At 46.5% G+C, this 27,521-nt stretch overlaps 5 protein-coding genes across 5 annotated transcripts; 4 read left to right on the top strand and 1 right to left on the bottom strand.

The window, feature by feature from the left end:
• Window positions 1–1,708: 1,708 nt before the first annotated feature.
• Window positions 1,709–5,182, bottom strand: LAJ45_00962 (uncharacterized protein; the record flags this gene model as incomplete). The annotated part of the gene is made up of 4 exons (XM_046110561.1): window positions 1,709–3,220; window positions 3,275–3,379; window positions 3,433–3,549; window positions 3,602–5,182. The coding sequence occupies 4 exons, from the start codon at window positions 5,180–5,182 to the stop codon at window positions 1,709–1,711; spliced, it is 3,315 nt and encodes a 1,104-aa protein (XP_045975739.1).
• A 5,892-nt stretch (window positions 5,183–11,074) lies between these two features.
• LAJ45_00961 (uncharacterized protein) lies at window positions 11,075–13,745 on the top strand (the record flags this gene model as incomplete). Its single annotated transcript, XM_046110560.1, has 3 exons — window positions 11,075–11,329; window positions 11,378–11,672; window positions 11,743–13,745. The coding sequence occupies 3 exons, from the start codon at window positions 11,075–11,077 to the stop codon at window positions 13,743–13,745; spliced, it is 2,553 nt and encodes an 850-aa protein (XP_045975738.1).
• A 1,356-nt stretch (window positions 13,746–15,101) lies between these two features.
• Window positions 15,102–16,772, top strand: LAJ45_00960 (uncharacterized protein; the record flags this gene model as incomplete). Its single annotated transcript, XM_046110559.1, has 4 exons — window positions 15,102–15,870; window positions 15,926–16,060; window positions 16,128–16,601; window positions 16,651–16,772. 4 exons carry the CDS (start codon window positions 15,102–15,104, stop codon window positions 16,770–16,772), a joined length of 1,500 nt encoding a protein of 499 aa, XP_045975737.1.
• Window positions 16,773–18,092: 1,320 nt separating this feature from the next.
• Window positions 18,093–19,388, top strand: LAJ45_00959 (uncharacterized protein; the record flags this gene model as incomplete). Its single annotated transcript, XM_046110558.1, has 1 exon — window positions 18,093–19,388. One exon carries the CDS (start codon window positions 18,093–18,095, stop codon window positions 19,386–19,388), a length of 1,296 nt encoding a protein of 431 aa, XP_045975736.1.
• A 3,728-nt stretch (window positions 19,389–23,116) lies between these two features.
• Window positions 23,117–25,720, top strand: LAJ45_00958 (uncharacterized protein; the record flags this gene model as incomplete). The annotated part of the gene is made up of 5 exons (XM_046110557.1): window positions 23,117–23,543; window positions 23,628–23,890; window positions 23,945–24,052; window positions 24,121–24,168; window positions 24,236–25,720. 5 exons carry the CDS (start codon window positions 23,117–23,119, stop codon window positions 25,718–25,720), a joined length of 2,331 nt encoding a protein of 776 aa, XP_045975735.1.
• Between the last annotated feature and the right edge of the window lie 1,801 nt (window positions 25,721–27,521).

Here is a 27,521-nt window from a genome sequence, read left to right as displayed (position 1 = left end):
TATGATCCTGATAAGATAAGATATAATAAGATACGATGGGATAAGATAAGGCGGTTGTGAGCATTGACCACAACCTTTGCTATTCGACTTACTCCATGATTTCTGCTGCCGCATTGCATATGCGTACATATAGTCTTGTTGGTGCTTAGAAATGAAATTGTTGGGTTAATAAAGTTATTATCTTCTATAGGCCTCGCGATAGCTGCTTTCCTTAATATATGAATATCCCTTCGTCTGTCCCGCATTTTTCACGAGCTCTGTCATTCTTGATAGGTGGCGCTTTAACCATATTCAACCAATTTAGGCCTTAGTTGGTAATGGATGTGCACATTACAGGAGGTCTTTTAACTGCGCACGAATATCACTCCCTCAATCGAACTTCTGCCACAGAGTGCCACAGACGCCACAGGTTCTGAATACACACAAATGAATGGTCAGCTAGACAGCATCAGATATATAGGAAGTTTCTACGTCTGGGGGCACGTTGCACAGGACGTTGAAAATTCCCTCTTTCTGTCTAGTGCACTTCGTCTACCTATCCCATGCAACCAAATTCTAGGTTTTGCTGCCTTGTGTAACAACCATTCTTCTTTGGCAAGTATTTTTTTTCAACCGTAATTCAATGTTTATCGGGTTGCCCCATGCGTTTTGTTTGTAATCATGTAAGACCGTTTAGGTCCTCCCAGTCTCTGCCGTGTACTTTATAATTTGGTATGGAATCCTAGTACCAGTTACATCCGCGTATCCTCATGCAGAGATCTCGTTATGTTTCTTGTATGTATATCTGAGGTGTACTGTGCTCTTTAAAACCGCAGGCTGAGAAATAGAGGAAAAGATGAAAGATTTCATTCGAAGATGTATACATTCGATGACTACATGTATGTAGATATAGACATGGTTACCTGGATATTACATTCTTCCTTGCTGTCTCGGGTGCGTCAACCTTGCAATACCGGTAATCCCAGATTCAATGACTTGGGGAGCTTGTACAGTAGAGCCTTGAGTGAAGCCATTACTGCTCTTGTTTTTCCTTCGATTGTTGGCTAGGCACATTTGTTGGCGTGTGGCTACATGTACTTACACGTAGTTGGCCATTGGCACTAGTGATTTTCGTTAGTCACAAGTAAATTTTACGCACGTACTCATCTTTTGATGCGGTTTTGTGCACAGCGCGTCCTATCTACCCCCACCATCAGATCTATATACATGCAAAGGCCTCCGGAATCTGGCGATTTCTCACATCAAACACAAAATCTAAGCATTGAGGAGTTCATCAAATTTGGTATGCATTTTACCTTTTGTTCGTGGGAAATGATCTCTTACCGTTTCCTCGAGTTGCCCTCAAACAAGTTCTGACCGTGTTAGTATCCCCTCAATATTGTATTTCATCGGGAACGTGCCTTGTTGCACGTAAGCTAGGGTCCCGCTGATGTGCACTATATAAACCACAGTAAGGTACGATCAAAGCCCAATGAGAATAATTAAACCTCATTCAGTTGGCATATTTATTCCAGGTGGTTAATAACGAAGCCAACCAATAGCTATCAAACTGTCAGATCATAATCTACATAAGATATGAAACATGAAATGGAAGATAATGAAATGGTGGCACACGGAAATGCGCGCCATAGAATAATTGAAGTAACCTGGCAGGTGAGTAACTGAGGAGGCATCCACGCCTCCAAAATGCTTCCCCCCAGAGTACCGTTTAGCTAACGATACTCATGATCATCATCTTAGTTCCCCCCCCCCCCCCCCCCACACCGTCTAGACGACGTCGTTTATGCTCATCATCGTGCCCATCTCCTACGACATCTGAGCGACGTCTTTTGTGCGTCACCACTTTGTGAGTATCAGAAACGTTGACATTTCCATCCGGTCTTCTGTCAAAGCCTTCCTGTCCAGATTGGTGCTCTGGGCGATGAGGCCAAAAGCGCGCCGGGTGGTGAGGCCAGACACGCAGATTTGAATACACTGGCAGAACTGGTAGAGATGATTGGTGTCCTTCTACCTGACGACGAGGGGGATTATCCGCAGGCAACTCTTCTGGTTCACGGCGCAAGCGTTTAAATAAATCGTTCCTTGCGTAGTCGGTACCCAGAAGACGGTGCTCTTTAGGGTAGTCATTCTCACCTGGACGGACGCCTGAAATGGGTTGGGTACGTATGACATGCTCGATATCAAATCGAGGACCCGGAGATCCATCAGGATCATATTGTGAAAGCCTTCGGAGAACAGACGCCTTTTCATCGTCTTCTTGCTCGCCGTTGGCGTAAGCGACGGCCACCCCTCGTATTTCTTCGTGGAGCATTGAAATATAGCCCCAAATACAGCCTTCCTCTTCCTCAAACCACTCCCCCATCTCTTCAATCCATTGTTTCACGTCCCCTTCTTTAATACTCTTTTTGAACCTATTTATAATGAAATTATTCTCATCTTCAAGATTACTGATATGCTCCTGAGAAGTCATGATCGGAGAGATAGGTTTGCGTCCTGGTCGAAGGCACATCAGGCTTGGGTTTCTCTCATCAATAAGAGTTCTCATGAGCTGTCTTTCAAATACGAACATCGTGGCCGCCTCATCCGAACTAATGTCTCTTCTGTTATACATAAGAAGTTCCTGTGCCCTAGGAGGCAAATTCTGAATAATCCAACTCTCGACATGCGCAGCAGCCTTGCCTGATGATTTGAATCTCTCACTTGTATCCTGCTGGATATCGATTTCGGGCGGGATATCAGCGTCTAGAATTGCGTTGACAATCTCAGCGCCAAGACGTAAGTCCTCTTCATGCATCGGGCAGTTAAATTCTGATTCAATTTCTGTCTGATGTTCAGATCCCTCTTCGGTATCTCCAATTGATTCCGCCTCCTGCTGCACTGCACAAAATTTTGCTATGAATTGGTCAGGAGCCTCCGCGGCATCTCCCATTGATTCCGCCTCCTGCTGGGTTGCATAAAACATTGCTATGAATTGTTCAGGAGCCTCTGCGGCATCTCCCATTGATTCCGCCTCCTGCTGGGCTGCATAAAATGTTGCTATGCGTTGTTTAGGCGCCTCTGAGGCATCTCTCATTAATTCCGCCTCCTGCTGTGCGGCACCAAGTGCGCGGTAATCTTGGATAGTCCTGGGTCCCACACGCGCATATCGTGGAAATTCAGTTAATTTTGTGTCATTCAAATCGTCATCATCAGCAGAGGAATCAACGTCCATATAATCAGGCTATGTAGTCTGTTAGCATACAACATTGAATTATTTAACTATGCAATATCTCACCTGTGTAGTGTTAAAGCGGTTCAAGGCGCCCAATGTTAAGGGTGTGCGGTTGCCGTCTTGGTCTTGTGTTTCGTTTTGCTGGAGCTCTGCCATGTTAGGAGTTACCTGAAGAGCCATTAGAGATCAATATACAGAAAAGGTAAAAGGAGGTGTACTACCACTTCTTCAAGCTTTACCTCCGGCGAAGTATGCTCCGGATACAAATCGCGCACCACAATAGGGGCCTCCCTCGGCGTATCAGAAGCATCCCAAAGGATTCTATCGGACGATATTTGCTGGAACATACGTTAATAAGTTACCACTAGGAATGTAATGGATTAATAATACCTCGGGCGGGTCACGAGGCGTGTCCGAACTATAATCAAACATTTCATGTGGGACACTGTGATTTGGGAGCGCGAAGCCAGATGGATCGCATCCGAAAGCTGGACTAAGAACCCGCGAAGATTGTTGAAGAGGTCTTGGGGATATCTGGGTATCAACGAGTGATCCGTTGCTTGACGATGGGACATGATCCTGATTATCCAAGTCGTGTAGTGGTGCTTCAGAAGCATATGCAGAGTGGGCCAGAGCCGGTGACCCCTCTGGGCTGTTGGGAATAGATTGAATTGCCTCAGGTCCTGAGCTGGGAAGCTCAGGCTCAGACTCAGAAACATACACCTTTGAGGAGGCAACTACCCCGGCCGGTGATCCCTCTTGATTCATTGAGGGAGATTGAGATACCTCAACTGCTGGGCTGACAGACTCAGGCTCAGACTCAGCAACATTGACTGTGGGGGAGGTAACAAGTCCGACTAGGTACCCGTCCGGTTCCTTTGCCGGAGACCGAGATACCTCAGGCACTAGGCTAAGAAGCTCAAGCGCAGATTCAGAAACATATTGAGAGCCAACTTCACTGACTGTGGGCCCCTCTGTGCCCTTAGAAGGGGATTGGATCGCTTGAGGTGGCGAGCTTGGAATCTCCCCCATTGAATCGAATCTACATGGGGAGGCGGTGAGACTGCCTGCCACTGTCGGCCCCTCTGTTCCATTAGAAGCGGATTGGATCACTTGAGGTGGCGAGCTTGGAATCTCCGCCATTGAATCGAATCTATATGGGGAGGCAGTGAGACTGGCAGGCAGTCCCGCTGAGGAATTGGATAACGATCCCACATTCTGTAAAGGTGAATTTGGAACCTCAGAGTGTACGCCCACCGTCGAACAAAAGCTGTTGTTTGGGGCGCTTGGACCTTCAGGCGACGAAAATGGAGAATTGGGAGGAGCTTCCGGAGTGTGAGGTAGTGAGTTTGTAGCGTCCGACAAGTCCTCACAAATACTGCTACTGAGCAGTGGCGTACTCGGCGGCGAAGTTAGACACTGCAGAGGCGATTGGATAACATGAGGCAATGACTGTACGTCCTGGGAAACATCATAGAGAGGTTGAGGAGTACTTGGTGGAGCACTTGGAATATGGGGCGACGATTGCGTTACCTCCGACGCTGGGTGTGAGGCCGGAGGCAAGTCATGGCTGTTTTCAGGGCTGTTCGGTGGAGCACCTAGAATACAGGACGAGGATTGCGTTCGATCGGATGCTGGGTGTGAGGCTGAAGAAAAGTCATAGCTGCTGTTCAGTGAAGAATCTGGTGGGCCCGGTGGTAATGAACGGGACTCCTCGGTCAGTGTCTTAGAAGCATTTGGCACCGACTCCAATGGCAGGGAAGTTTCATCGCGGCTTGGAACCGGCGATTGGCTGACTGAAGGAGTTAAGTCCACCCTTTTGCGCCTGGATTTCGTGGTTTTTCTTGTTTGATCGACTATTTCTTTAGGTTGTGAAATACCAGTGTTACACTGCACCTCTTTTGCAACCCCCTCTCCCGACATCTCATCTTCCCTTTTCTTTCGCGTTTGGCTCCTCGTAAGAGCGACCATCTGAGTGTATGTAAGTTACAAAAGATTTTCCACCTTATCCCTTGGTTGAGAAGCGACACGAAGTTGGTTCAAAGGAGGGGTGTATGTTGGGGGTTGAATATTTATCTCTAATACCTTTGACCAGTCAATGGAAGGATGATTAAGTAGAAGAGTTTCTAATCGAGTTGTTGGCAACTTATTCCTTTCCAAGTACTAACGACCTAGAAAAAGAAGGGATGTGGAGAGATAGTGGTTGAGCTCTCCTTTTATAGCAAGTGGTGGGCAGAAGCAGCGCCACCCCCAATATTCGCGACGTCAAGAGACCCGGGTCAGTCACCTACAGAACTCTGTCACGTTTACGGGAAATTTATTGAGTCACTCTTGACGAGTGCAAGTAGACACCCAGGCAGCACTAGGTAAAAGATGTGTTCAAGGGATATCATAAAGGGCCTAATAAACTCAGCTCGAGCACTTTGGGAGTACGATATCAACAGGACAGCTCCTCGTGAAAGATCTCTAACGTCAGTCTCCACCGGAGCCCTTTTTTTTCTTTTTTTCTTTAATTGATAAATTGCGTGCAGTCGTCTTCACCAAAGTTGATATCTAACAAACAACAGAATTATCTACAATTAGATTGATATATAGAGATGATTATAAACTCATGCCGCAGAAAAGTCGCGATCTTTAAGAAACTTGGAGAGGAATAAGGGAGGGAAAATATGGAATAATACCCAGCACTGTGTGCTTCTCTCTGCTATTGACGAGTTATTTTCCCTCAATGCATAAGGGGCAACCTGTGGACCCTGAACGTCTTCTTACCCGTAGGCAAAACCTATGTGCTAAATGTAATATGGCATCCATACAATTTGCTATGTTTGTGGCTGGTGTGGCGCACAGAACAGGATGTGGGTGTTACATCTAACTGTGCATGCAATCTAACCAGGAAGTGCAAGATTGATATTGGCGTGCATGCAGCGTGACTAGATGTCACGCTACCCCTAACTAACTACGAATGTTACTCTCTACTTACATGTACGTAGGGCGATTCCTCCTCAGCAGAAATACACCTAGGTTTTCATCACGTCGCATCACGAATGGCGACCCGAGACTGTGTCCTGTCGAATATCTACTTGTGATTGTTCTTTTTGAACCCAATCATGCAAATAGTCCTCAGCTTTTGGCACTGACCCATCACCGCTCCCTGCACAAACTGAACATGTTCTCGATAAAACGTTACTTAACCTGCATTCTTCAACTCTTGCGTATGGAGACGCTTTGGGCCTGATTAGTATATTGTAAGTGAGCTTAGAGCACAGACATCAGATCAGGTTCCACCTCGTAGGAGAAGACACGGGATTTATTGAACAGATAACACCTGTTCGGAGAAACAAGCTCCTACCGACCTCGTACTTCACTCGTCTGTTCTTTATGCTCCTCTTACTAACTTTCATATTGGTCACGGCTATGCCCATATCTCTTGGCTCGCGTTCCCTGATACTGTCGCGGAGGTCTTGCCTCGTGTACGGCCGGTTTTCAGTCAGTTGCCCATAAATCTCTTGCTTCGGTCAATCGTGTTGAACCTACTTATACTTGTAGTCACATATAAACTCTGGTTATTACGGCGGATGATTGTGTTTCTACGTCTTTCTCCGATGTCCTGGAGATCACCTTGCTGGACGTTCATCCAAAGACTTTTTCGAAACCTAGGATTTCAGGAACATGGTGGTTTACGGCCTCCTTCCCACCTTTCTTTTTGCTTTTTTGCTTTCGAACATTCGTTCTGCCTGTTTTTTCGGGAAGCGAAACCGGCACGAGAGCTAACCACCCCACCCCCCCCCCCCCCCCATCGTAGTGAACAATACTAGCGCAGATTGTCAAGGGCGTGAAAGCAGAAAATCACCCGGTCTGTATTTAGTAATTTTACTTTATAGGAATGACTTTCCATGACCGCAAAGGAACCGCCGTTCACTCTGGGATTGCAGAGAGAATATTAATATAGAAGGACACGCGCTGTCTGGACAGCGATACGGTGGGTATGAAGTATATTCATATCAGAGGAGTATGAGATGAACAGCCGGTCCTGCGACGGACTCAAACATATAGGAACGTTCTTATTTGCTTCTATAAACCTGGAAGAGAGGGATTGCTGCGATTTTTGCTCTCGGATTAATCGGGCTTCTCGTTTCTACTTTGAGCTGAACAAACGAGTACTGCCAGTGGCTCACATCTCGACTCCCAAACGCAGCTGGCCCTTATAATACACCATCGAGTAAGAGCTCGCTCACTTATCCTTGCCCCATTTTAAGTTTAGGACGGAACTACAACGAGTCTAACGGTTGCCACTCACCCTTCCTTGTACTTCCGTCCTAAACCTAAAAATAGGGCAGGTAGAGGATGTCGTACTCCCAATACTTTGCTCTCCTCACCCTATATTTTGAAACCGTGGACTGGTACAGGAACAGATGGCATTCTGAACAGTCCAGTAAAACTCACGAATATACAGATGGTTAGCACCCTTTCTACAGAGGGTTTGCTGCCACAGCCTGAAAAAGGGCTCCTTGTGTACACTATATATTGTGATCACTTACAAAGAATTTATGCACCACGACTCCTACTGCATGTCGGCGAGGAACTTCGCAGATATGACACCTGGCTACATGGATAAATCACAACTCTGTAGTGAAGCCATGAAGAGCGGACCAAACCGCGGGTGGAACGAACCTTCACTAAAGAGAACAAGTTCTTTCAACTATCCTACATGACTCAACTACCTAAAGGACTACAACTTCGTCGTATTCTTGGGAGGAACATGGGAGGAAGATCATTTCGGTGGAACCTGAACAGATAACTCGATAATACTGGAACTCTCACCGAGCTTGTCATGTTATCTCCCTAAAATCTCTAAAACCTGTCAAAGGATAAAATAAAGAGAAGAGGTGTTGTTATTTTTATGTGCACTTCTAATTGAGACCACATCATGCTGCGGGGTGAACATCCTCGCATGTATGACTGGTATTATTCACCCTTTCCCATATTTCCTATACGATAGTTGACAAGGTGGAATTATAAGCGGCGGCTTTTCTTCGTTGCACCATTCGTACTCTCAGAGGTCTCTCATTCTATACCCTCCCGACTTGTCGCCCGTTTATAAAGGAGGGCCGGATCTGACTGGGAAGGCATTTGTAGTGCTTAACCAGCGATTCCATGCAGCTTTCAAACATAGCCAAAGGAATATCTTGAATGAAGTTCCTGCCTCAACAGCTCACAGACACCTACCCCAACAGGAACGTCACTAGCTTCCATATGACAGAAAAAAGGGGGTTTTACATGCTCACCTACGTCCCATCACCGGATAACAGTGCTACTGGCTTTGATTTTAGCTGCAGGAAGGCACCATTGCCCGAGGGGTGCTGTGATACCGCTAAGATACATCCCAGGAGTAGGGAAGATTTATTATTAAAGAAGACGAGCTTAGGTCAAGAAAAAGCAATATAGCCAGCGAAAGCGATCTCGTCCTTCATGACGTCACAGAGGAAAGGATCCAATCCTATTTTGCAGTGCCTTTAATATGAAGGTCGCCTTCAGAGATACATGGCCGTAAAAGGTCTACATCTCGAGAGATGAGACAATTTGGGAGGCAACACTCACCCAGAGGGGGTGGTCCGATGAAGTAATATTACAACTGCAATCAACAAGGAGAATCTTCATACCCCTAAGTGGCGTCCAAAGAAAGAAGAAGAAGAAGCTTAGGGGGATCGAATTCATTCTTAGACCGGCTAATCCCCACAATGGTCAATCAACATGGCAGGCGTTGCCGCCTTTTCCATTATTCCGTTCAAGCTCTTTCTTATTATAGATTAATCCCACATATAAATACATCAAGTGGTGCTGTAAATATTGGATACTATATCTACTATTGACAGTTGGTAAGCACCTGAGATAAGACTTGGGGAGGGAAATCATATTAAGTCGTTCTTGGGGATATAACGAAAATCTGCCAAGAGAGAAATGTTTTTTCAGAGTAGAAATAACTGCCAAGAGAAAAAGAAATCGAATTCAGTGTGGTCCACGAGAACCAGCTTACTTGTCTCCTTGACTCGAGGACATTTCCACGATCACACGTAGGTACAGTGGTCTAAAGGAACTAAGAGTCTCGAGGGTCTTGCCTGTCCTTTCGTCGAGAACCGCCGACGAAGTTCTTGGCTCTTATACACTTCCGACAGATATGAGGTGAATTGCTCAACGATAGAATCTGCTTTTGATTGAAATATATACCGCTTTTTACCCTGCTAGAACCTTCCCCGAGACTATACGAGATACCTAGAGGTCAGAGAGGGCCAAGGAACTCGAACTCGATGACATTCTCAAACCTCGTATTGAACGTGCATATACCAATCGAAACATTCCTCCGATATTTTCTACTAGCCGAAAAAGTAAAAGATTTGGTGAGAGTTTTAAATTTGGAGAAGATGGAAATGATGATAACACGTGATTTATTGTAAATGACGAAGTCTAGTTAACCATTTAACTAATACACAATAGGGACAAGTATCATCTCACTAATGTTGAACACCTAACCGCTCCTCCAATTGACCAAGTACCCGTTACTTGTTGTTTTTTATCCACAGGAAAGAAACGAGAAAGGTAGTGTAAACTATGCTCAGCAATGGGATATATATCATAGGGCTCGCTGCTGGGATCTATATACTCTGCACTGGACTCCATACAACAGACAACCAAAACCAAGTCTCTTCTGTGGGCTTTCCTCGGCAACCTCTCCCCCTCGATTCCATCGTTTTTTGCTGCTTCACATTGCTGCGTTACCCCAATCGGCAATAATCGGGAGAAGAAAACGATATTCCAGAGCGAATGAAAACCGTCAAGGATAACTGCTGGGACCATAGAAACCTAGTATCCAGTTAACTTGATTAACACCGCTGAAAGACAGAGCTCCGGAACCGAAACACAGTTACAAGGGATGCGATGAAAAAGGATATTCATAGAACCGAACAATGCAAAGCAATTTTGTTTCGTGTCTGATTTTTTCTGCCTGCGTGAGGCTTGATGTGAAGAGTACAATTCAACAACCCACATGAACACAAGACCGTAGTGAGACTTTCTGGTATAGGCGCCCTTTTGTCCGTGTTTGTGACAGAAAGACCATTCTTGCACCTGTTGAATCGGAGATCCGGAAAGAGCATACGATGACCTCTTGCTCGTGTACTTTGTATAACTAGTACCCAGTGGTAAGCGTCTCGACTCCTGAGTATCAATGATACTCGTTGTGTAATGAGATAGAAAATACTTGGCCAGCTATTATCCTCCATCTTTGTATCGCTATTCACAGCAAGTGAGAGGCCGTAAGCCCTCTAGTGATCATGTCATCCCGAAAGTTCCTCTACGGAGCTTTGTTATTTTTCCACTGAATTGATCACGATATGTCAATCCAAGCCCTTGTTGGCATATTAATTGAAGAATCATACATGTTAGAAACAAGCTGTTTCCCAAGCCAGTAACTGGTAGCCCCCCATTGTTTCATGAATCTAGTACCATTGAAGCAATTGTGATGTGATTTGGAATTATCGTGAAAATGACGGGGATGGTAATCATCGGGGGTAACAGCTCAAATGAAAACAAACGATCCCCGTAGGTAGATGAAACTGTGCCCCCTCGTTGTATCTTCCTATTCTCTCTTCTTCCTTTATTCTTTTCTGCACGTCTCCGCTGTCTATAACGCCGATTTCATCAACGTTTATCTGTAGTTGGGCTGCAACTGGCATGATATCGAGCCCGTTTCTAGAGGTGATATCGAGAAGATAAGAAGATCAAGGTATGTATAAACACATGTTCATTCGTCGATTCCGATTGATAAAGTGATTCCTGGACCTAGAACTAGCAGTATCAATTTTCAGAATGGACGACCATAAAGAAGGGCAACCCGTGCCAGGTCAAGAAGGTGGGGACACGGGAAAATCTCAACCAAGTCGTTCGATCTCTATGAGTAGCGATAGCACATTGTCGTCCGTGAGCTATCACAGCTCTCTATCGTGCGCATTTCCTTTGCGTACGGTGGAGCAGCGAGAAATAGCGGTGAACGCAACGGTGGGAAACACCGGAGTAGAGAGCACCGAACAAACTGGAAATGACGCTCTGAAACATTTAGTACTGGTATGTTAGTTAACATTGAGGCGCTTTGCATTGACTAATAGTCCCTAGAACGAGAGTGGATTACCTACAACACCTTCTCCCAACCAAAGTCTTTTACCCACTGTTGGTGGGAGATTTAGACGACCATCCCTCTCAGAAAACAAGATTTTGCAGCAGTCCGTACACAGAGACAATCAAAGCCATTCCGCCTCTCCTATCATCGGCAACATTACCAGAGGTCGCAATACCCGTGTAGTAAAATTTAAAAACTCGAGAGAAACATCCAGAACTTTTCCAGCACCACCCGTACACCAGAAAACAATGACGAAGGAGGCAGATTCTCGTGATGCATTGAGTGCGCCTGGTAAGAACTCTTATCTTTCATTCTTCCATCATAAAGAGACGTAACTAATGTTCAGTTGTAACTATTTTAGAAACCATACGGTACCGTGAGAACCTCCGGAGGTACGAAGAAGACCAGCGGAGGGAAGAAATCATAAATCCAGGACCTCCTATGGGGGCTGGAGACCACCATTCGCTGCCACAAATACCCCCGCTACAATTGAGAGCGAGGCAGCTGGACGACAGACTACCCCTCAGCAATCTGCGCAGGCAGGGCGGAGGTCAGCGTGAAGCAGAGGCCCCGGAGTATAGACCAATGGTCGACGGCGGCCGAAGGTCGCCAAACCCCTTCGGTTCCACGGCTGAGGAGTTTCAAAACGCCCTCATAATGAGGACTCAGGGACTACATAGTTACCCTCATGATCACAATCTTCGTGCCAGCTCTCGCTATCCCCAGGTGGGTATTGGCAACTCCAACGCCGCTTCTGGTCAAAGAGATTTTACCACGCCTAATCTCATAGGTGACAACCAGTTGAATGGTACAAGAAGATCTTGTGGACCTCAAGTTAGTATTGAGGAACCTCAGCCCTCACAACGGCAGTTAGATGAATTGCGGAGAGGTATGGATCCAGCACTCGGAATGAATTTTACAGACTTGGGGGTTGAGGAACGCAGACTCTTTGGCATCCGTTCTGAACATGGTTATCTCAATAACCATAGATCCGCTGGCGAAGATAACGCTTCAAACCGAGCACATGGAGGACTAGCTCGAGATTCCCCCCCTCTCAGCAACCCCGCCCGCCAACAGGCTAGCCCAAATCCACTTCAGTCAGCCGCGCACATTGGCCATTTACAGTACCTAATCGATCTCCGCCCATGTCCTCAAAATGCTGCCTCCGAGTCTATCATATCTCGGATTTGGAATACATTTCTGATGGATTGTCGAATGCAACACTTGCTTTTGGACGATCGTGAACTTCTCTTTCGGATACCCCTGCCAGACTATGTTGGTGGTCCGGTTCCAGAAAATAGTAGAATTCCCATCGCCATAATAAGCATTTGGAACAATGCTGTTAGAAACATACTTGATCAACAACCCATCCGCCTAGTTAGGCATCCACTATACACCCAAATTGCTCTGATGTTCGACAATCCACCGTTTATGTTCAGGAGCCGCCGCTCTGATCCTGGGGAGCTTTCTACAAATGGCTCAGACAGGCGTGCCGGTTTTCAAAATCGCCCTCCTCCACGTTCAGTCATGAACCACCCGTTACAGCACCCAGACTCTGGGATGGGGACAAATGGAAGCATGTGGCGTAGACAGCTTCGAGAAGTCACAAACAACATGTTTCCAGAGAATCCGAATAGATATCACCATTGGACTGGGTTCGAGAATACCGATATGGGTAGTGATAGTCTCCATCCAAACATCTTCCACCCATATGACAATGAAAACATATCCAATATGGCCAACCAAAATGATGTCAGGAACCTCCCGAACCTACTTCACCAATACCATCAACCACCTGGTGGTGCAGTCGATCTTTCTGAACACAGACAGTTGAGACTTGGTACTCCTATCACTCCACCAGGTGCGCCTCGAGCAGCGGTGCACCGCAGACTTCGTAGTACACACGCAGAGCGGGCTCATCCATATCGCCGGCCCGTTAGAACTCCGGTCGCAGTTTCTACAGCTCACCAGCGTTTGAGTAGAGCTCTCCATACCCCAGTGGAACAAGCTCCAATGCAGATTCCCTCCTTCCAGCCAAACCGCGAAGATAGCAACGTTCTACCCTGCGCTGCGCCTCTTGCCGCTCCTTCCGTCTCCGATGCAAGGGATCAAGAGATTACCCCTCCAAGGCAGCCTGGGCCATACGTCCACCGCTGGCTCTCCAATGTTCTCTACCATTACCCAACCGCGGACCTGGAGAATAATGCAGGAAACCCTGTCGGAATGCCGCGTCAGGAAAGTCAGGAGCCAGTTGGCGATAGAGCTCGTAGAGCTCAGCAATCCAATTTGCGCCCTGCCAACGGCAACCGGTCACCTGCAAGCCGCAATGCCAATGACAACAGCCACAAGAGCCCCGACGCCTAGTACTCTCGTACTAAAGCAAGTGGCTATTCAACCACAAGTCGGTCCAGCTCATCGAGCTGGTAGTTTGATGTCGTTTAGTGTTTGTCTGTATTTCCTTTTTTTTTTCTGTATCAGATGATAAAAGCTTGTATTTGTTTGGGATTGATGTGCTTCCTAGAGTTTGTTTGAAATCGGGCTTCCTATGATGTGTCAATTCTTTTACTATTTCTGTTCAGTTACTACTTCGCCAGAATTAATGTAAACCATGTCAGAAGTATCCGCACGTGAGGCATTGTTAAAGATCATAGAATCCTTACTTGTAATTGTTTTCATCGTGTCTAATTTCTCGCTTCTAAAGTGATTATTTTCACTTTTATCTCATGTGTTAGACTATGTCTTAATAACTATTTTAATTCGCGATAGTTTGGAGGTATTCGAGAGGTTATATCGCTTTTTACTGGCATGTATGATGTAAAGCTGGCCTATTTCCTAGCTCCATCCAACAAGTGTCCTGATCTATACTTCTTTATACGCATTCCTTATCCCGAACACCTGGCTTATTCATACCACTACATGTATACTTCCTCACGACGCTCATAGATTGTATATAGTATCGGGAATTGGCTCAAGATGGATACTAGATTAGTGAGGTATTATAAGCACTGAACACTCTCTCCGTATTTTAATAGGTTTATTCATGTCTCGCCACTGTGAGTAAGTCACAAGAGGATCCTCGATTATATCGTTATTATCCAGGGGATAATATACTCTAACCATTAATTTTATGACCCATCCCACACAGCTTAAGATCGTCCCTCGGACCTGACATGGATTGTAGTCACTGAATATCACTCGCCCTGCTCGCTCTCCATTACCATGAAATACATACAGTAGGGAGGTACAAGTGGTTCACTTAATAATTATTTAAATGCTCATTCTATTTGCTATTTATAGGATTTGAAATCCCATCGATATATGAGCAAACATTGAATTATAATTATTCACAAGCGAGCTACACCTAATTCCTGATTAAAGTTTGTATCCCATAGCCCACCGCAGAGAACAGCCATTAACTCCTAAAGAGTTACTAGAATGGACTTACTGCCCCGCCCCACAGCTTTTGCATATATTCTATGCTAGACAGAGTGTTAAAAAAATACTGTTACACGTAGTTAGGCTTCTATTATGTATCACCCCAATTTCTATATCATTTGGAACATTCGTTACAAACCGACTGTGTAAATATCCGTATTTTCAACCCCTGTATAAAAAACGCCGATACTGTTCTCAGAATATTTACCATCTCGTCATTATCTTACCACCGAGGAAATTCTCGCGGAATATTATCCTATAAGTTTCGTCAACAAAATCCCAAAAATGAACATCTCACCTGCACCCGAAGGCCCTCAACCCCCCGCAAAACCACCCATGAGAGCTTACAACGCAAAGATTCTATACTCCACTAGTCTCGGCCAAGTTGAAAAAGGATACGAGCTCTTCGTTGGTATTCGACCTCTCGTCCCCGGTCCTGGAGTTCCTCGCCCCACCACGGCCGTTCCTGTGGTAGGTCGCTCGCCCACCGCTATTACTGTACCAGATCGCCCCCCCACTGCCATTCCTATTATTGATCGTCCTCCCACCACTCTTCCAAGGTGTATTCGTTCTTTAAGCCCAAGTCCTGAAACCGCTCGCATCCCCGCTGCCGACGCCGCCGATATGAAGATGCCCTCGCTCCAGAAAATAAGAGATGGCGTATGCAAAACATCACCCAATTCAACCGGCCATATCAACGACAACGATCCAGAAGCCAATACCGAGGAATCAGATAGCAGCAGCTCCGACAACTCCGAAGAAGGTGGCAACTGCGAACCACTGGGCCCAGTATCGATTGCTGGAAGCCCAGGGTACACCTCCACCACGTGCTCATCCATCCCTTCCCACCTCAGCTACGTTGAGTCACCAGTCTCAGAGGCCCCAAGTGACGTCCCCGACGACATTTCAGAGTGGAGCGAGAGCTCACCAGTGAAGGAATCTCAGCCAGAGGGGGATGATTATGGCTGGTCGAATATCTTCACGGGTACTCCGGAGGAGAGAAGGCGATTAATACAGCAGTTGAATGAGTTGTGTGAGCGCGCAGAGAAAGACGGTATGGTTTTGTCTAACTGGCGATATCTGTGCAGATAGCTGACAGGTGATCCAAGATGCGCATGAATCGGATCATGAGAGGTTAGGAGACGACCAGCAGACCTGCCCCGCTGAAGTGTCGGATATGGTTGTACGCGCTCTCTATAGTCAGTGGATCAGAATCCGCAATGGTCTGAACGACCGCCAGGAACGTATGTTCACTCCCCACAAGCTTAAATAGCGTTGAAAATGCTCATCTAACGTGTCATCATGGTGCAGGAGCAAAGAGACTCGTCGAATATCTGCGCGACCACCGCACCTGCTTCTCCTGGACCGGGAAAGAATACGCAAAATTAAAGCTCATGATCCAGAAATTCGAGCTCGAGTGCGAAGACTCTCTCCTCTTCCCCCCCAGGCGCGGGCCTCGACAGCCGCTTACCACTCGAGGGTATCCTGTCGATAGTGATGATGCCGGTCACGGCTCCCCCAGAAAACCGCTCGCGGAGACTGCTACCTGCCACAAATGCAGCCGCGTACGCCAATTCCCCCCAGGCGCAGTGGGGGTCAATAGGTGTCTACCATGTGAGCTCAACCTGAACCGCCAATCTGATAAACCAGTATCGCGGCGGAATGTGACTACCCGTTATCAAAAGTTTCGAGGGTGTCCGTATAAATATCCAGAAGATGAGAGAAAAAGAAAAAGGAGGAAGTCAAAGTCCCTGCTTTATCGCAAACGCGAGAAGCCATTTTATGGTAAGACTCTCTACTATGTCTTTTTATTAGTTAACTGACCAAAGCACAGACTATCGAGCAGCTGCAAGAAATGAGGAAATACCGAAGATGGAGGTACACTCATTCTACGGTAGAAAGAGAACACGAGACGTAAAAACGAAGCCAGTTAGCAAGAGGCCGCGCTTGGAATGAGTGGATAATTGCGGGCTGGTGTGGATCCAGATGCAGGGAACTTGACCCCCCCTCAGGAGTGTTAAGGCCTTGTTAATAGTTCCCTGACGCATCGTACTGTGATTTCTTTGATTAAATAGCAATGTTATGAATTCCACACATTCGATGAATTGATTTCCACAGCAGGCAGAGGTTCTGACACGTAGACAGGGGCTATCGGCGCGTAATCCACCAAGTAAGGATGAAGACAGTTAAATGGAACACGCAAACGTTTGCTCTCGCGGGCTGGTGGATGAAAGGGTTGTGAATTATTTTGCGAAGCATGAGTCGTTCGAAGTTGTGTACCTGTAGTTATGGAACAGGTTCTTTCCTGAATGTCAAATCGGTTGCTGTCCGTAAACGGTGTGGAACAGATTTGAGTTTTTGCCCTAAACCTTAAGCTACCGAAGAACCAGAATAACCAACCACCATGTTTACACCACAAAGCATTGAGAACGGTGCCGCTTTGCAAGTCTTTATGGACAGGATGAAAATGCTTTATTTTCAGTCTTGGAACTGAAAGTTTCTATCCGAAAACTCGGGAATTTGCAAGCTAGGCGGTACCGTCTGATTGTGGGTCAAGGTGCACGTTTTTTCTCTTTTTGGGGGCCATATCTAACTGCGTCCCCCTGCATCAAGTGATAAGTACGGTATTTCAGTGCACGTCTGCCGAAGAAACCGTGTCATTTTAGACTTCTTCTGGAAGGAAATTAAAAGCCCTTCACATACATACCAACGGTCTAGCGATCAAATATTGAAAATGAAAGGGTCCATGCCTCAAAGCGAATGACGTCAGACAGAATTGGTATTGTTTCATCTTGACCTCAGCTCACTGTTCCACCACTCTGCCCCTCTACTTTTATTCTACGTAGCTAATCATCAGTACTACAGCGTTTATTCCCGGAAGACAGGTTCATGAAAACATAGATATTGTATAGTTCACGGGTGGATGCCCCATGCTTCGATCGTTTCTCTTCCCTTGATTTAGTCAAGCAGCTGCCGGAAATCTGAGGCGGAAATCTGAGGCGGCGAAAGAAGAGCATGACGGGGAAGCCTCGAGATTGCCTACTTCTTTATCTTATGGATATACCGCAACAGAAATATACTACAAACTCCAGTCAGTTTATACACCCCCAACAAGACAACGGAAAGAGAAAGAGATCCCCGAGTGATAGCCCATGCTTCACCACATCCGCACCCCACGCAACCTCACCAACCTTAAGCAACAGATACAAACCGCCACAAGCCAACTCCCACCCACCTCGCCAACTTATCACCTGTGCTCTCTACAGACAAAGTAAAATGTTCAAACAACCAGACCTCAAACGTCACCCCACCAGGCGTTCTTCACCCGTACCTCCAGGACCAAAGCCAACCAACGTCCTCAACGACGATGACCCCGCCGATCAAGACTATACTAGCTCGAGTACCCTCAGCGGGGTCAGCGACACAAGTCACCACTCCGAGTACTTGCTTTCCCGCAATAAACCAGCGCCCCGCGCGCCACCGTCACCCCCGGCACAGCCGGTCGTCATCGAGATCAGCGACGATGAAGATACGGCAGATCTGCCTAAGTCGCTGAAGCAAGCGGAGACAGAGACCCCGAATACGAAAGCTCATCTTGAGTATTTAACTGCAAAATGGGGCCCTTTAGATGAGTCCCAGGGACGTCAGGCACCAACTCCACCGATCCGACACCACGAGTCGGCCTCAACCTCCCAACTCCGCGCCATGCTTGAACCGATTGAACCTCCACCATCGTTTCATACCAAATCATTAGCACTTACCAAGAGGATTTCTTATCATGAACTCCCGAATTTCATCCGCCGTCCCACCCTCCCTACTTCGAATATCGCTGGCGGTGCGAATAACCCTCACGGTCCAAATCTTCCAGGCCCAAAAGCTGCCGGTGGCCTAAGACTCCCTGGTCCACACCGTGCAGGCGGCCTAGTTCAACCTCATCTTCGCGACCCAAACGCCCCCGGTCCGAATCGCGCACGTGGGTTAATTCCACCGCATCCTGGCGCCCCCAATCCCGCTGCCTCTAACCGTGCCCGCCCTACATATCTCCCGACTCCCCGGCACGCTCTAATCCCCCGCACCACAAACAGCATCACCGCCAACGCTCATGGCCATGCCCGCGCAACTGTAGCACTCCCCCGCCTCCACTCCTCACCCCAGTTCCGCACGCCTACTACACCTCCGCGCTACGCCACCCCGGCAATCTTCTACGGCTCGACTCCCAAAGCACCATCAGTATCGCCGCTAAGACCACCCGCGAAGCCCCGCAGAAATACACAGATAATTCTCTCCAGTCCGTCCGAACCAGCTGCAAAACCCGCCACACCCCAACCAGCTGCCCAGACAGTTCACTCTAGCCTGCCTTCCTCACCGGAGCTGCCGTCATACGCTTGGCTGGACAAGACAGGGACCAGCATTGTACGACTACATCACGCGATCAGGGGCGTGCTGGCGCAGGGTGATGAAGGTGCAATTAGGACGCTGGCGAGAGAGTTAAAACATGATTGGGAAGTGGATGAGATGTCGATCTATGTGGAGGGGTTTGTGAGGGGGGCGTTGTTTGATCGCGTTGCTTGAGGATATCCGATACATGAGCTTTTGTATTGGCTTGAGATATACGGTAGAGAATTAGGGTTATATTTTTTTATTTTCTTTTTCTTTATTCGTGGATATCAGCAGGCGGTTATATGTCTTTCTTGTTTCGTGGATATGGACAGGCTACTGCTGAGACGGTGGGAGTATGTTATCTTACCGTCGAAACGCATACAATTTTGAGCCTTATTCAGTCGGCTTATCCAGATCGTAGGCTCATAATAGCCTTATGAATCCAATAAGGTTCAAATAAGTATTATTTAAGCATGTTTTAAGGATGAAATAGGGCTTAAAAAGGGATTTTTGTACTGATAAAGCTATTGTGAGCCTACGTTCTGGATAAGCCGACTGAATAAGGCTTAAAATTGTATGCGTTTCGACGGTAAGGTAGGTATAAATAGTTCCATGAAGGCTTTTAAAAATTGATCTTATTTCTTTCCTCCTAGTCGGCTGTTGCTCAAAAAAGATTTATATGAGATCTTCTTTACTTAATCTAGTTAATCATCCCCACCCCCGGAGTTACAATTTGCCTTTTAGGTGACCCCCCCCCCCCCCTCCCAGAAAAGCACTTCCATTATGAACAGGTAGAGGATACATTGAAGTAGTGAAATAGGTTCCTAGTGCGATCAGCGGATCTTTTGGACTCTTTGTAGGTATTATTGATGTAAGCTTTCAGATAGGTTCTTTCCAAATGTTCGTTCCCTCCACATGTAAATAATACCCACACGGGCTTCATAATCTCAGCCCAACCTCATCATGATACGTAAGCTCACCGTGTGGACTCTATTCCCATATTATACACAATTTCTTACTAATAACATGACCGCCCCCTAATTTTGAAAAGCGAGCTATCCTATTAGAACCCTCGCATAGAACACACTCACTGGTCTGTTTTCCACAATTATGGTCTGAGGTGCGGCTCCGGCTCCGACACTATGGCTTTTTCGCCTTTCCGGGATTCTACATGCGTCGGAGGTCGTAAATGCAGACGGACCCCGTCTATCTGCGGGCTAATCTGTGCTGCTGAAGTGAACCAGTGGAGGAAGGCGTATCTGGGTAGAGAGTGTGGAGGAAAAAACACATGAGATTGATTCCCTAATGGCATAATGTGTTCTGGGGGGGTAAGGTGGTATCTAGGCGCTGCTAAGTTAGACAGCAACACGTCATTTTTCAGGAATTTCTTCCGTAGGTTGACGGCGTATGATATCTTTCCTTTAGCCTTCATCTGAATGGGAAAGCTTGCTGTGACACTTCCCAAGCCTTTGTTTGATTGGCGTGCCATAGAGGGCGTGTTGTTTGGAATAGCCTTGATGTCCGGATATCTAAGATATTCCCACATTCTGACATATATGATTTTCCCTTACGAGTTCTTATATCTAGTTCTGTCCGATCCTGAGGTAGTTACCTACTTTATGAGCTCCCCCCCGCCCACCCCAGAAAGCACTCGTCCACACAGTTCCGACGGAAAGTGTCAAACTATCTAACTATCATTTACTGTACCAGAGGCAAGTCTTGCAAAGATTATTAGGAGTTGGATGGGAGCGGTAAGTGCATTTGAGACTGAAATATTTCACATAGAAGGTTACGTCGTCCATTCCACAGGTAACTATTCTCTGGTCCGGGGTCAGGCGTATCCTCGAGCACTAGGGAAGCTGGCGTTAGCTTGTGAACTTCGGACTTAGAATGGTCAATTAAGGAGAAGCGGTAGGTATGAACAAAGTTATGCTGATCTTTGGAGACGGTGCTGAACAAGAAGCTACCTAGTCCTGACGTGTAGAAATCCCCGTATCTTTCCTTATTTCTTTTTGCCCCTCAATGGATGAAACCTGGCTAAGGATTAAGATAATCCCGGCATATAAAATCCTGAGGCCAATCGTCAAGCAGAGTCAGGATAAACATTCTCCTATTCCACAGCTCCCCGAAACACGACACAAAAAACAAAAAACGCTACTCCCAGTATTGAGGTAATAGCACACACAATAGTGGTTATCACTATTATGGATATGCTCGGCCGTGCGGGTAAGACTGAAAACGCACAGAGTGGCTTGTTTTTCACCACATCACCCTCTTTTCCCACCCTCTTTTCCCACCCCCTCCTCCACTTCCACATTAAGGTTTGGGAATAGCGGAGTAGAGTGAGACAAAAAGAGTAGGTGCAGCACAGAAAAGATCCATCGAAATATAATAACGATTCTACAGTGTGAGGCATTCCAGGAATCCCAGCGGAGGTGGGAGAATTGGCAAATTCGATTGCAGATAATTGATAAGATGGGGCCTAGGTCTTTACATAGAGGTTTTCAACAGTCCCAAGATTTGAAATATTCTAAGCAAAGATACTAACAAACTCGAGAATACTAAAAAGAATCCATGAAGTATGATTACATGTATGTAGTGTCTGACGCTTCGGTTCAGACATAGTATTACCGAGGATCGAGATATGGTTACACACGACACGGCCGGGGGCCAAGCCACTAACTCCCCTACCACTAATATCTACTTACGATCACTAAGGCTATATATTCAAGCCGTTTTAGATTATGAAGGTTACTATAACCTGCTTAAAAATCATTTCTGTTGTTTCCGTTGTTCCTAGTGGTCTAGAAAAAGCATTGTTGATTTGCCCGACTTCGATTCGCAAGATAATTAGCCTTTAATTTGGGCTCGGAAAAAAATCTTGGCCTGTACTATAGCTAAATGACGCGGAGTGATTTCTTTCGCCTTGTTATTTCTTTTGATGGAACGAGTGCTTAATCTTTTATCGATTGCCATTAGGACCCTACCTTTTCTCTTTTGTTCAATACTTTCGGTGGCATTATGTCACATGATTGGGTGAAGGTAGCAAAGATACAAGTTGCGCCAAAAGCAAGTCGCCCCGACGGATTTAGCTCCAGCTGGCTAAGTTCTAACCCGAACTTCCAGAGTCTCGCGCACAATCGACCGAGCACCAAATAGAAATCCCCTGCCACCGTCTCTTTATTCGACAAAACACTTGAAAAGAAGAGACAACCGGGGACATAAGTATTATCTCAAGGTCGCTAGACACTCAGGTATCCCCCAAACCTACCTTGAACTCCAGAGCGCCGAAAGGAAATTGCGAATATACTCGTCTTTGCGGTGGCTGCACCAGTGTCGCTGTTACCCGACGTTTTTAGCCACTCGATTCTCGGTTTCCTTTTCTTTTCCCAATTTACTTTCCACTCGCCCTGTCTCTACTTCCTCCTTCTTTTCTCTCTCAAGTTCCCTAGTCTTACTCCCCACCTCTTCTTCCACAAAACACTCTCGCCCCCTCTAAACACCCCACTCCACACCACCTTTATCTTCTCCGTTCACCGGATTGACTATCTTTGAATATATAAATATTAAGAAAGACTCAAGTCCAGAGATCTATTCTGAATATAATTAGTAAGTTACCTTGAACAAAGCTCTCCACGTGCACTCCGAACTAGAAATAACTGTTGGTGCCGTTTAATCTAGACTTGGGGACGAGTAAATTTGAATCGAATCTCAGGAAGCATTCCGCCCTTCTACTTACTCCTCGTGTGAGGTGGTCATATCCTTTAAGAAGAACACGTTTTTGATTTTCTTTCCTTGCCTTTCTGTCATTGTTCACATCTCGGTGCACCGTCTCCGTTTTTTTCTTTCTTCCTCTCTTTTTTTCTTTTCTTTCTTTTTTCTTTCTTCTTTTTCTTCTTTTTCGTCCCCCACCCAACGAAATGCCACGCAAAACACCAGCGGTGGATCCCTTCACGCGTGATGCCGAAGGGAATCGTATCTTCGCTCCCGGAACCGTAAGCAAGCGTAAGCATGCCACACTTACAGATCGTGAGCGCGAAATCTACAGAGCGTCCTTGCTCCCTCATGAAGAACAACAGCATGCAAGGTTTCGTGAGTTGCACAAGGAATCGGTTGAAAATTTACAAAGGCGTGGAGCCATGAAACCCACTTTACCGATTGTAGAAACAGTGAAGCCGACTGAAGCAAGTCTGCAGGAAGAGCTTACAAGGCAGGCACTTCAAAGGAAAGATAAGCTTAATAAGGCTGCGGTTCGGCGGAACTGGGAGGCTGAAAATGGAGTTCGTACGTACTTCGGGATGCCACGGCTTACTGATCCCACCCATTCCATGTCCACGCCACCAATTGGTATAATGACACCAATCCTTTTCCTAATGCCATCGAAGTGATTTTGGACTTATGCTGATCGATGGTGTTATTTTCTTCATAAAGAATCTCCTCAGCTCCCACGCAAACGAGTTCATAATGATAACTCTGCGATAGCTGATATACAGCCTACTCAAGATTTGCTTGAGGTGCCTGCCCCAGCGCTGGAGGTGCAACCCGCTAAAAGGCGCCGGATCCAAACGGACGATATTCGAACCAAGGCTATAGAAAGACAGGCAGCAAAAAAGGCCAGCGAACGGAAGGCAATGTCTCTATCTCTCCCAGAGGTCCCTGAGTGGGTTGGTGAGCTGATTGAGCCAGAAATGGAGGTATGTAGCGTCCCGGTCGAGATCCTTTTAAAACTTTGACTAATACCCCCTCAGAGACTTTTGGCCACTACAACACATTCGTCTCGCATTCTGCAAAGCCAAGCCGAGGCTAAAGCTCATAAAATGGAGAAGAGTCGTTCAGCTTTTTTAGCTACCCCGGAGGTGAGGAGTGGACTTGCAATCTCTCTCGAATAGGTTAGTCAATGGGAACTAATCAATGTTCTTCGCAGCCTCAATCTCCAACCAATGAAGAGTTCAAAAATCAAGGTAGCATAGTGGTAAGTTCCCGCGGAGGTAACACTTGTCAATGCACAAAAGCTAACATTCCACCCACCGGCCAAACAGGCTGATAATGGTGAGGTTTGGGCTTTCCCAGGCTCTTATGTTATGTTGACTTATAACACCGGCATGAAAGATGATATCCTGGTAGCCAATAACGGCCACGAAAATACCACAGTGAGCATTGAAAGCGAGGGCGTCCCTGCTGATCCTGAGAATTGTACCGCTATCCAGGAAGAAATGGGGCCTCAGCCCAACGTCCCACAACCCCCCACTGGCGAAGCAGTTGTTTTAAAAATTGCCCCGGCTATCCGTAAACATAGGCCGTCAGTACGTTCGAAGCCCAAAGATCTCTTATATACAGTTGCTATTCACAAGTTTAGGGTTGAAGTGCATGGCTCCTTAATTGACGACTCTCCGAGGGTTCAAGAGCAGCTTTCATCTCGAAATAGACTTGAGACATTCCGTCGCAGAATCTTCAACCTGGGTAAAGGTGACCTTACCGGTGAAGCGTGGTCCGGTGTTTTCATTGCCTATTTGAAGCCAAACACAGTCGGCACGTTCTCTTACTGGAACTTTATTCATACCGCCGATGATTATATCGAATATTTACACCATATTGCGAGAGAGGGTGATCAGCAAGAGCATCATCTGGTCACCGGCAACAGGGCGGACGCTCATTTGCTGCCACCTCCTCACCCAAGTCGGCCTCAAACAGCCCCTACCATTACCAATACCGAAGGCGGCCTATCGTCCACGGACACAGCCAGCTCGGCTCAAAGGATCTATCGCGGATCGGTTCCAGTAATCCCATGGCTTCCCACCAGCTGCTCGGCGGGTGACCAGCAGGCCTCCGAACCCAGCCAGGTAGGAGAAGGCGGCGAGGATGGTTTCTCGTCACAGCTCCATATGTCCTCTCTCGGCGAGGCGTTTAAGTTGGTTGATCCTGGCTTAAGACCGGGCTTCTCTCAGCCTCAACCTACGCTGACCACTCAGTCGCACGTCGTACGTCCTATGGCAAGTAAGACTTATTGGGGTTTCGCGAGACAATTTTCGATGAGTGTTGAGGGCGAAAGTCGGCATGAGCCCTATACACAAGCCCAAACATCGTTCATGCTCAGTGAGCCTCCAAACTGCCATGGCGTTGATTATCCGCCAAATCTTCAACACATGGGGCTCTCCGCGATTGAAGGATCTACAAATGTCCCCAATTTTGTAGAACTATATCCAATAGTTGAACCGCCTTTCCTCTCCTGCCTTGCTGAGTTCAGGGGAGTAACGGCTTCACGCAACCAACATTTTAACCCGCCGGAAAATTCCTTGTCTCCCGACAATTCCTTCTCCCCCGACAATTCCTTCGCCAACGACAGTTCCTTCACCAACGACGGAGAAATAGGGATTGGCCATCCGGATTTTTTCAATTGCATTGAAGATGAGGGCGAATCTGAGACGTTCCATAGCATTCCTGAGTTTCTCGACTATAATTCCCTCGATAAAGGGCAGGCCAGCTCTCCACCGGATGAATCTGAGAGAAAGCTTCTGAGCACATAATAGATCCTCCTCGGTTTTTCGGTCGTCTTGGATGGTCGAGCTGGGAGATATTGTCTATCTGTTTATTTTCTATAGTCAGTGTCAATGGAATAAATCGAAGGAGGTAAGCATAAGGGGTGGTGGGTTATGGAGTTTTGGTGTTCCTGCCGGGACTGTTTGTACTCGGTGCTCTTTGGGGCGATAAAGTTGGAAACTTTTGAGAGCATAATATCTGTATGGTTCTGTAAATGTAGATAATGCAGCAATAAACTTTACATCTCCAGTATTTATATTTTACGATAAATCGGTTCTCTTAAGTCTGTGGGTTTGCCGCAGGCACGTGCTTGGCATATCCCTAGAGCCGCACTGCGTGGCTTTGTTTGTGGCAACGAATCATAAAACATCACTCGTTCTTGGCTGTCAAGGGTGCCCACCTCATCTGCTTCATACAAAATCTCAGAACGTATTACCCCTTGATTATTTATTTCCCTATCAATCCTTTACATAATACCGATACAGCGGAAGATACATGTATGTTCCCTGGCTTCGGACGCAGAAGGGAGGATGGAGGTGTAGCCTCCGATAGTGTACCAAACAGGCTACGCACAAAATTTTTAATTATTGTGTATATTCTGGTTCTCTGCCCATCTATAATAATGTGCTTTTCCCCTTTACAACGTGGATGACTGACACTGACACCTACTATGATTCAGTGGAGGTTGTAGTTGAAGTGCAGGGTTGGTGTAACAATGCTAACCGTATTCGGTGCGGCTCACACTTGGTTCAAGTAGGGCCGTTATGGAATGAGACTACGCGACCCAACACAAACACCACATGTTCAAAATGCGGAGCCCAACTCTGCTGCCAAGGGCTCGGAGGATATTTTATATCACCTTAGTAGGGCATGGAGTAGCCTTGGGTCAGGTTCTGGGCCTTTTTCTCATCGCGTTACGGGGGGGGGGGGGGGTGAAGGATAGCAAGTATAGCAGCACAACAAAATTCTCTCGAGCTCCTTTTTGCGAAATAAACTTTCAACCAACGGAAACAATAACTACGGTGTGGTCGTGCGGTGCCTACGGCAGTAGGATAACGGCGCTACCTCAAGACAGGAAATGTAAGTTTTACAGCATTGTTTGCATGCTTGGATTGATATAAAATTGGTAGATATTATCCGAACCCAACTCCACTGGTGCTACTCCAACTGCCACAAATTAGAGTAATCTTTCGTTAAAGAGTATATAGCTTTTCCTTTTCTTCAATTGTTATTTACACATGGTATAAGTTCGTGTCTACTAGGGAGTAGTGCTTGTGCCACACTACCGGGACGAGCGGGGTTGATAAAGACTGTAAATATAAAGAAACCGTGGTGTATATGATCACTACAACGGAAGAGTGCGCTTTCACCTGAATCACAATTTGAAAAACATGATGCGAACATTTTGGAATAGACCTGTAAGAAATCTAGACTAAACCACAACGAGGTCAAACGTTGCTGTTCGAATCTTTTTCCTCCATTGACTATACTTACCAGTGTAACAAATTGTGGTCAAGGATATGACTAGGCCCGGAGGCGCAGAATCTCGAATATCGGAGGAAATGAAGAAGGAAATAAACGCGTTGGTAGGGGTAATCGAATTTTCATTGAGCTCAATCAATCACCGGTTTATCACATCACCAACACTCCGTGTAGAGTAGAAACAGAAATTATTGGACCGTTGTAGTTCAGGTGTGGGGTACTAACTGCTATAATAAGAGTGGGTCTAACACCAGAAGGGCAGTGGCCTGCACTGAACTCTGGAAGTACGGATAACAATGTGTAAGC

Source organism: Morchella importuna (assembly GCF_003444635.1).
Source record: "Morchella importuna strain M04M26 chromosome Unknown Morimp01GS002, whole genome shotgun sequence".
NCBI classification, from domain to species: Eukaryota; Fungi; Ascomycota; class Pezizomycetes; order Pezizales; family Morchellaceae; genus Morchella; species Morchella importuna.
The sequence above is the reverse complement of the archived record's forward strand: the minus strand, read 5'-3'. Positions and strand labels throughout refer to the sequence as shown.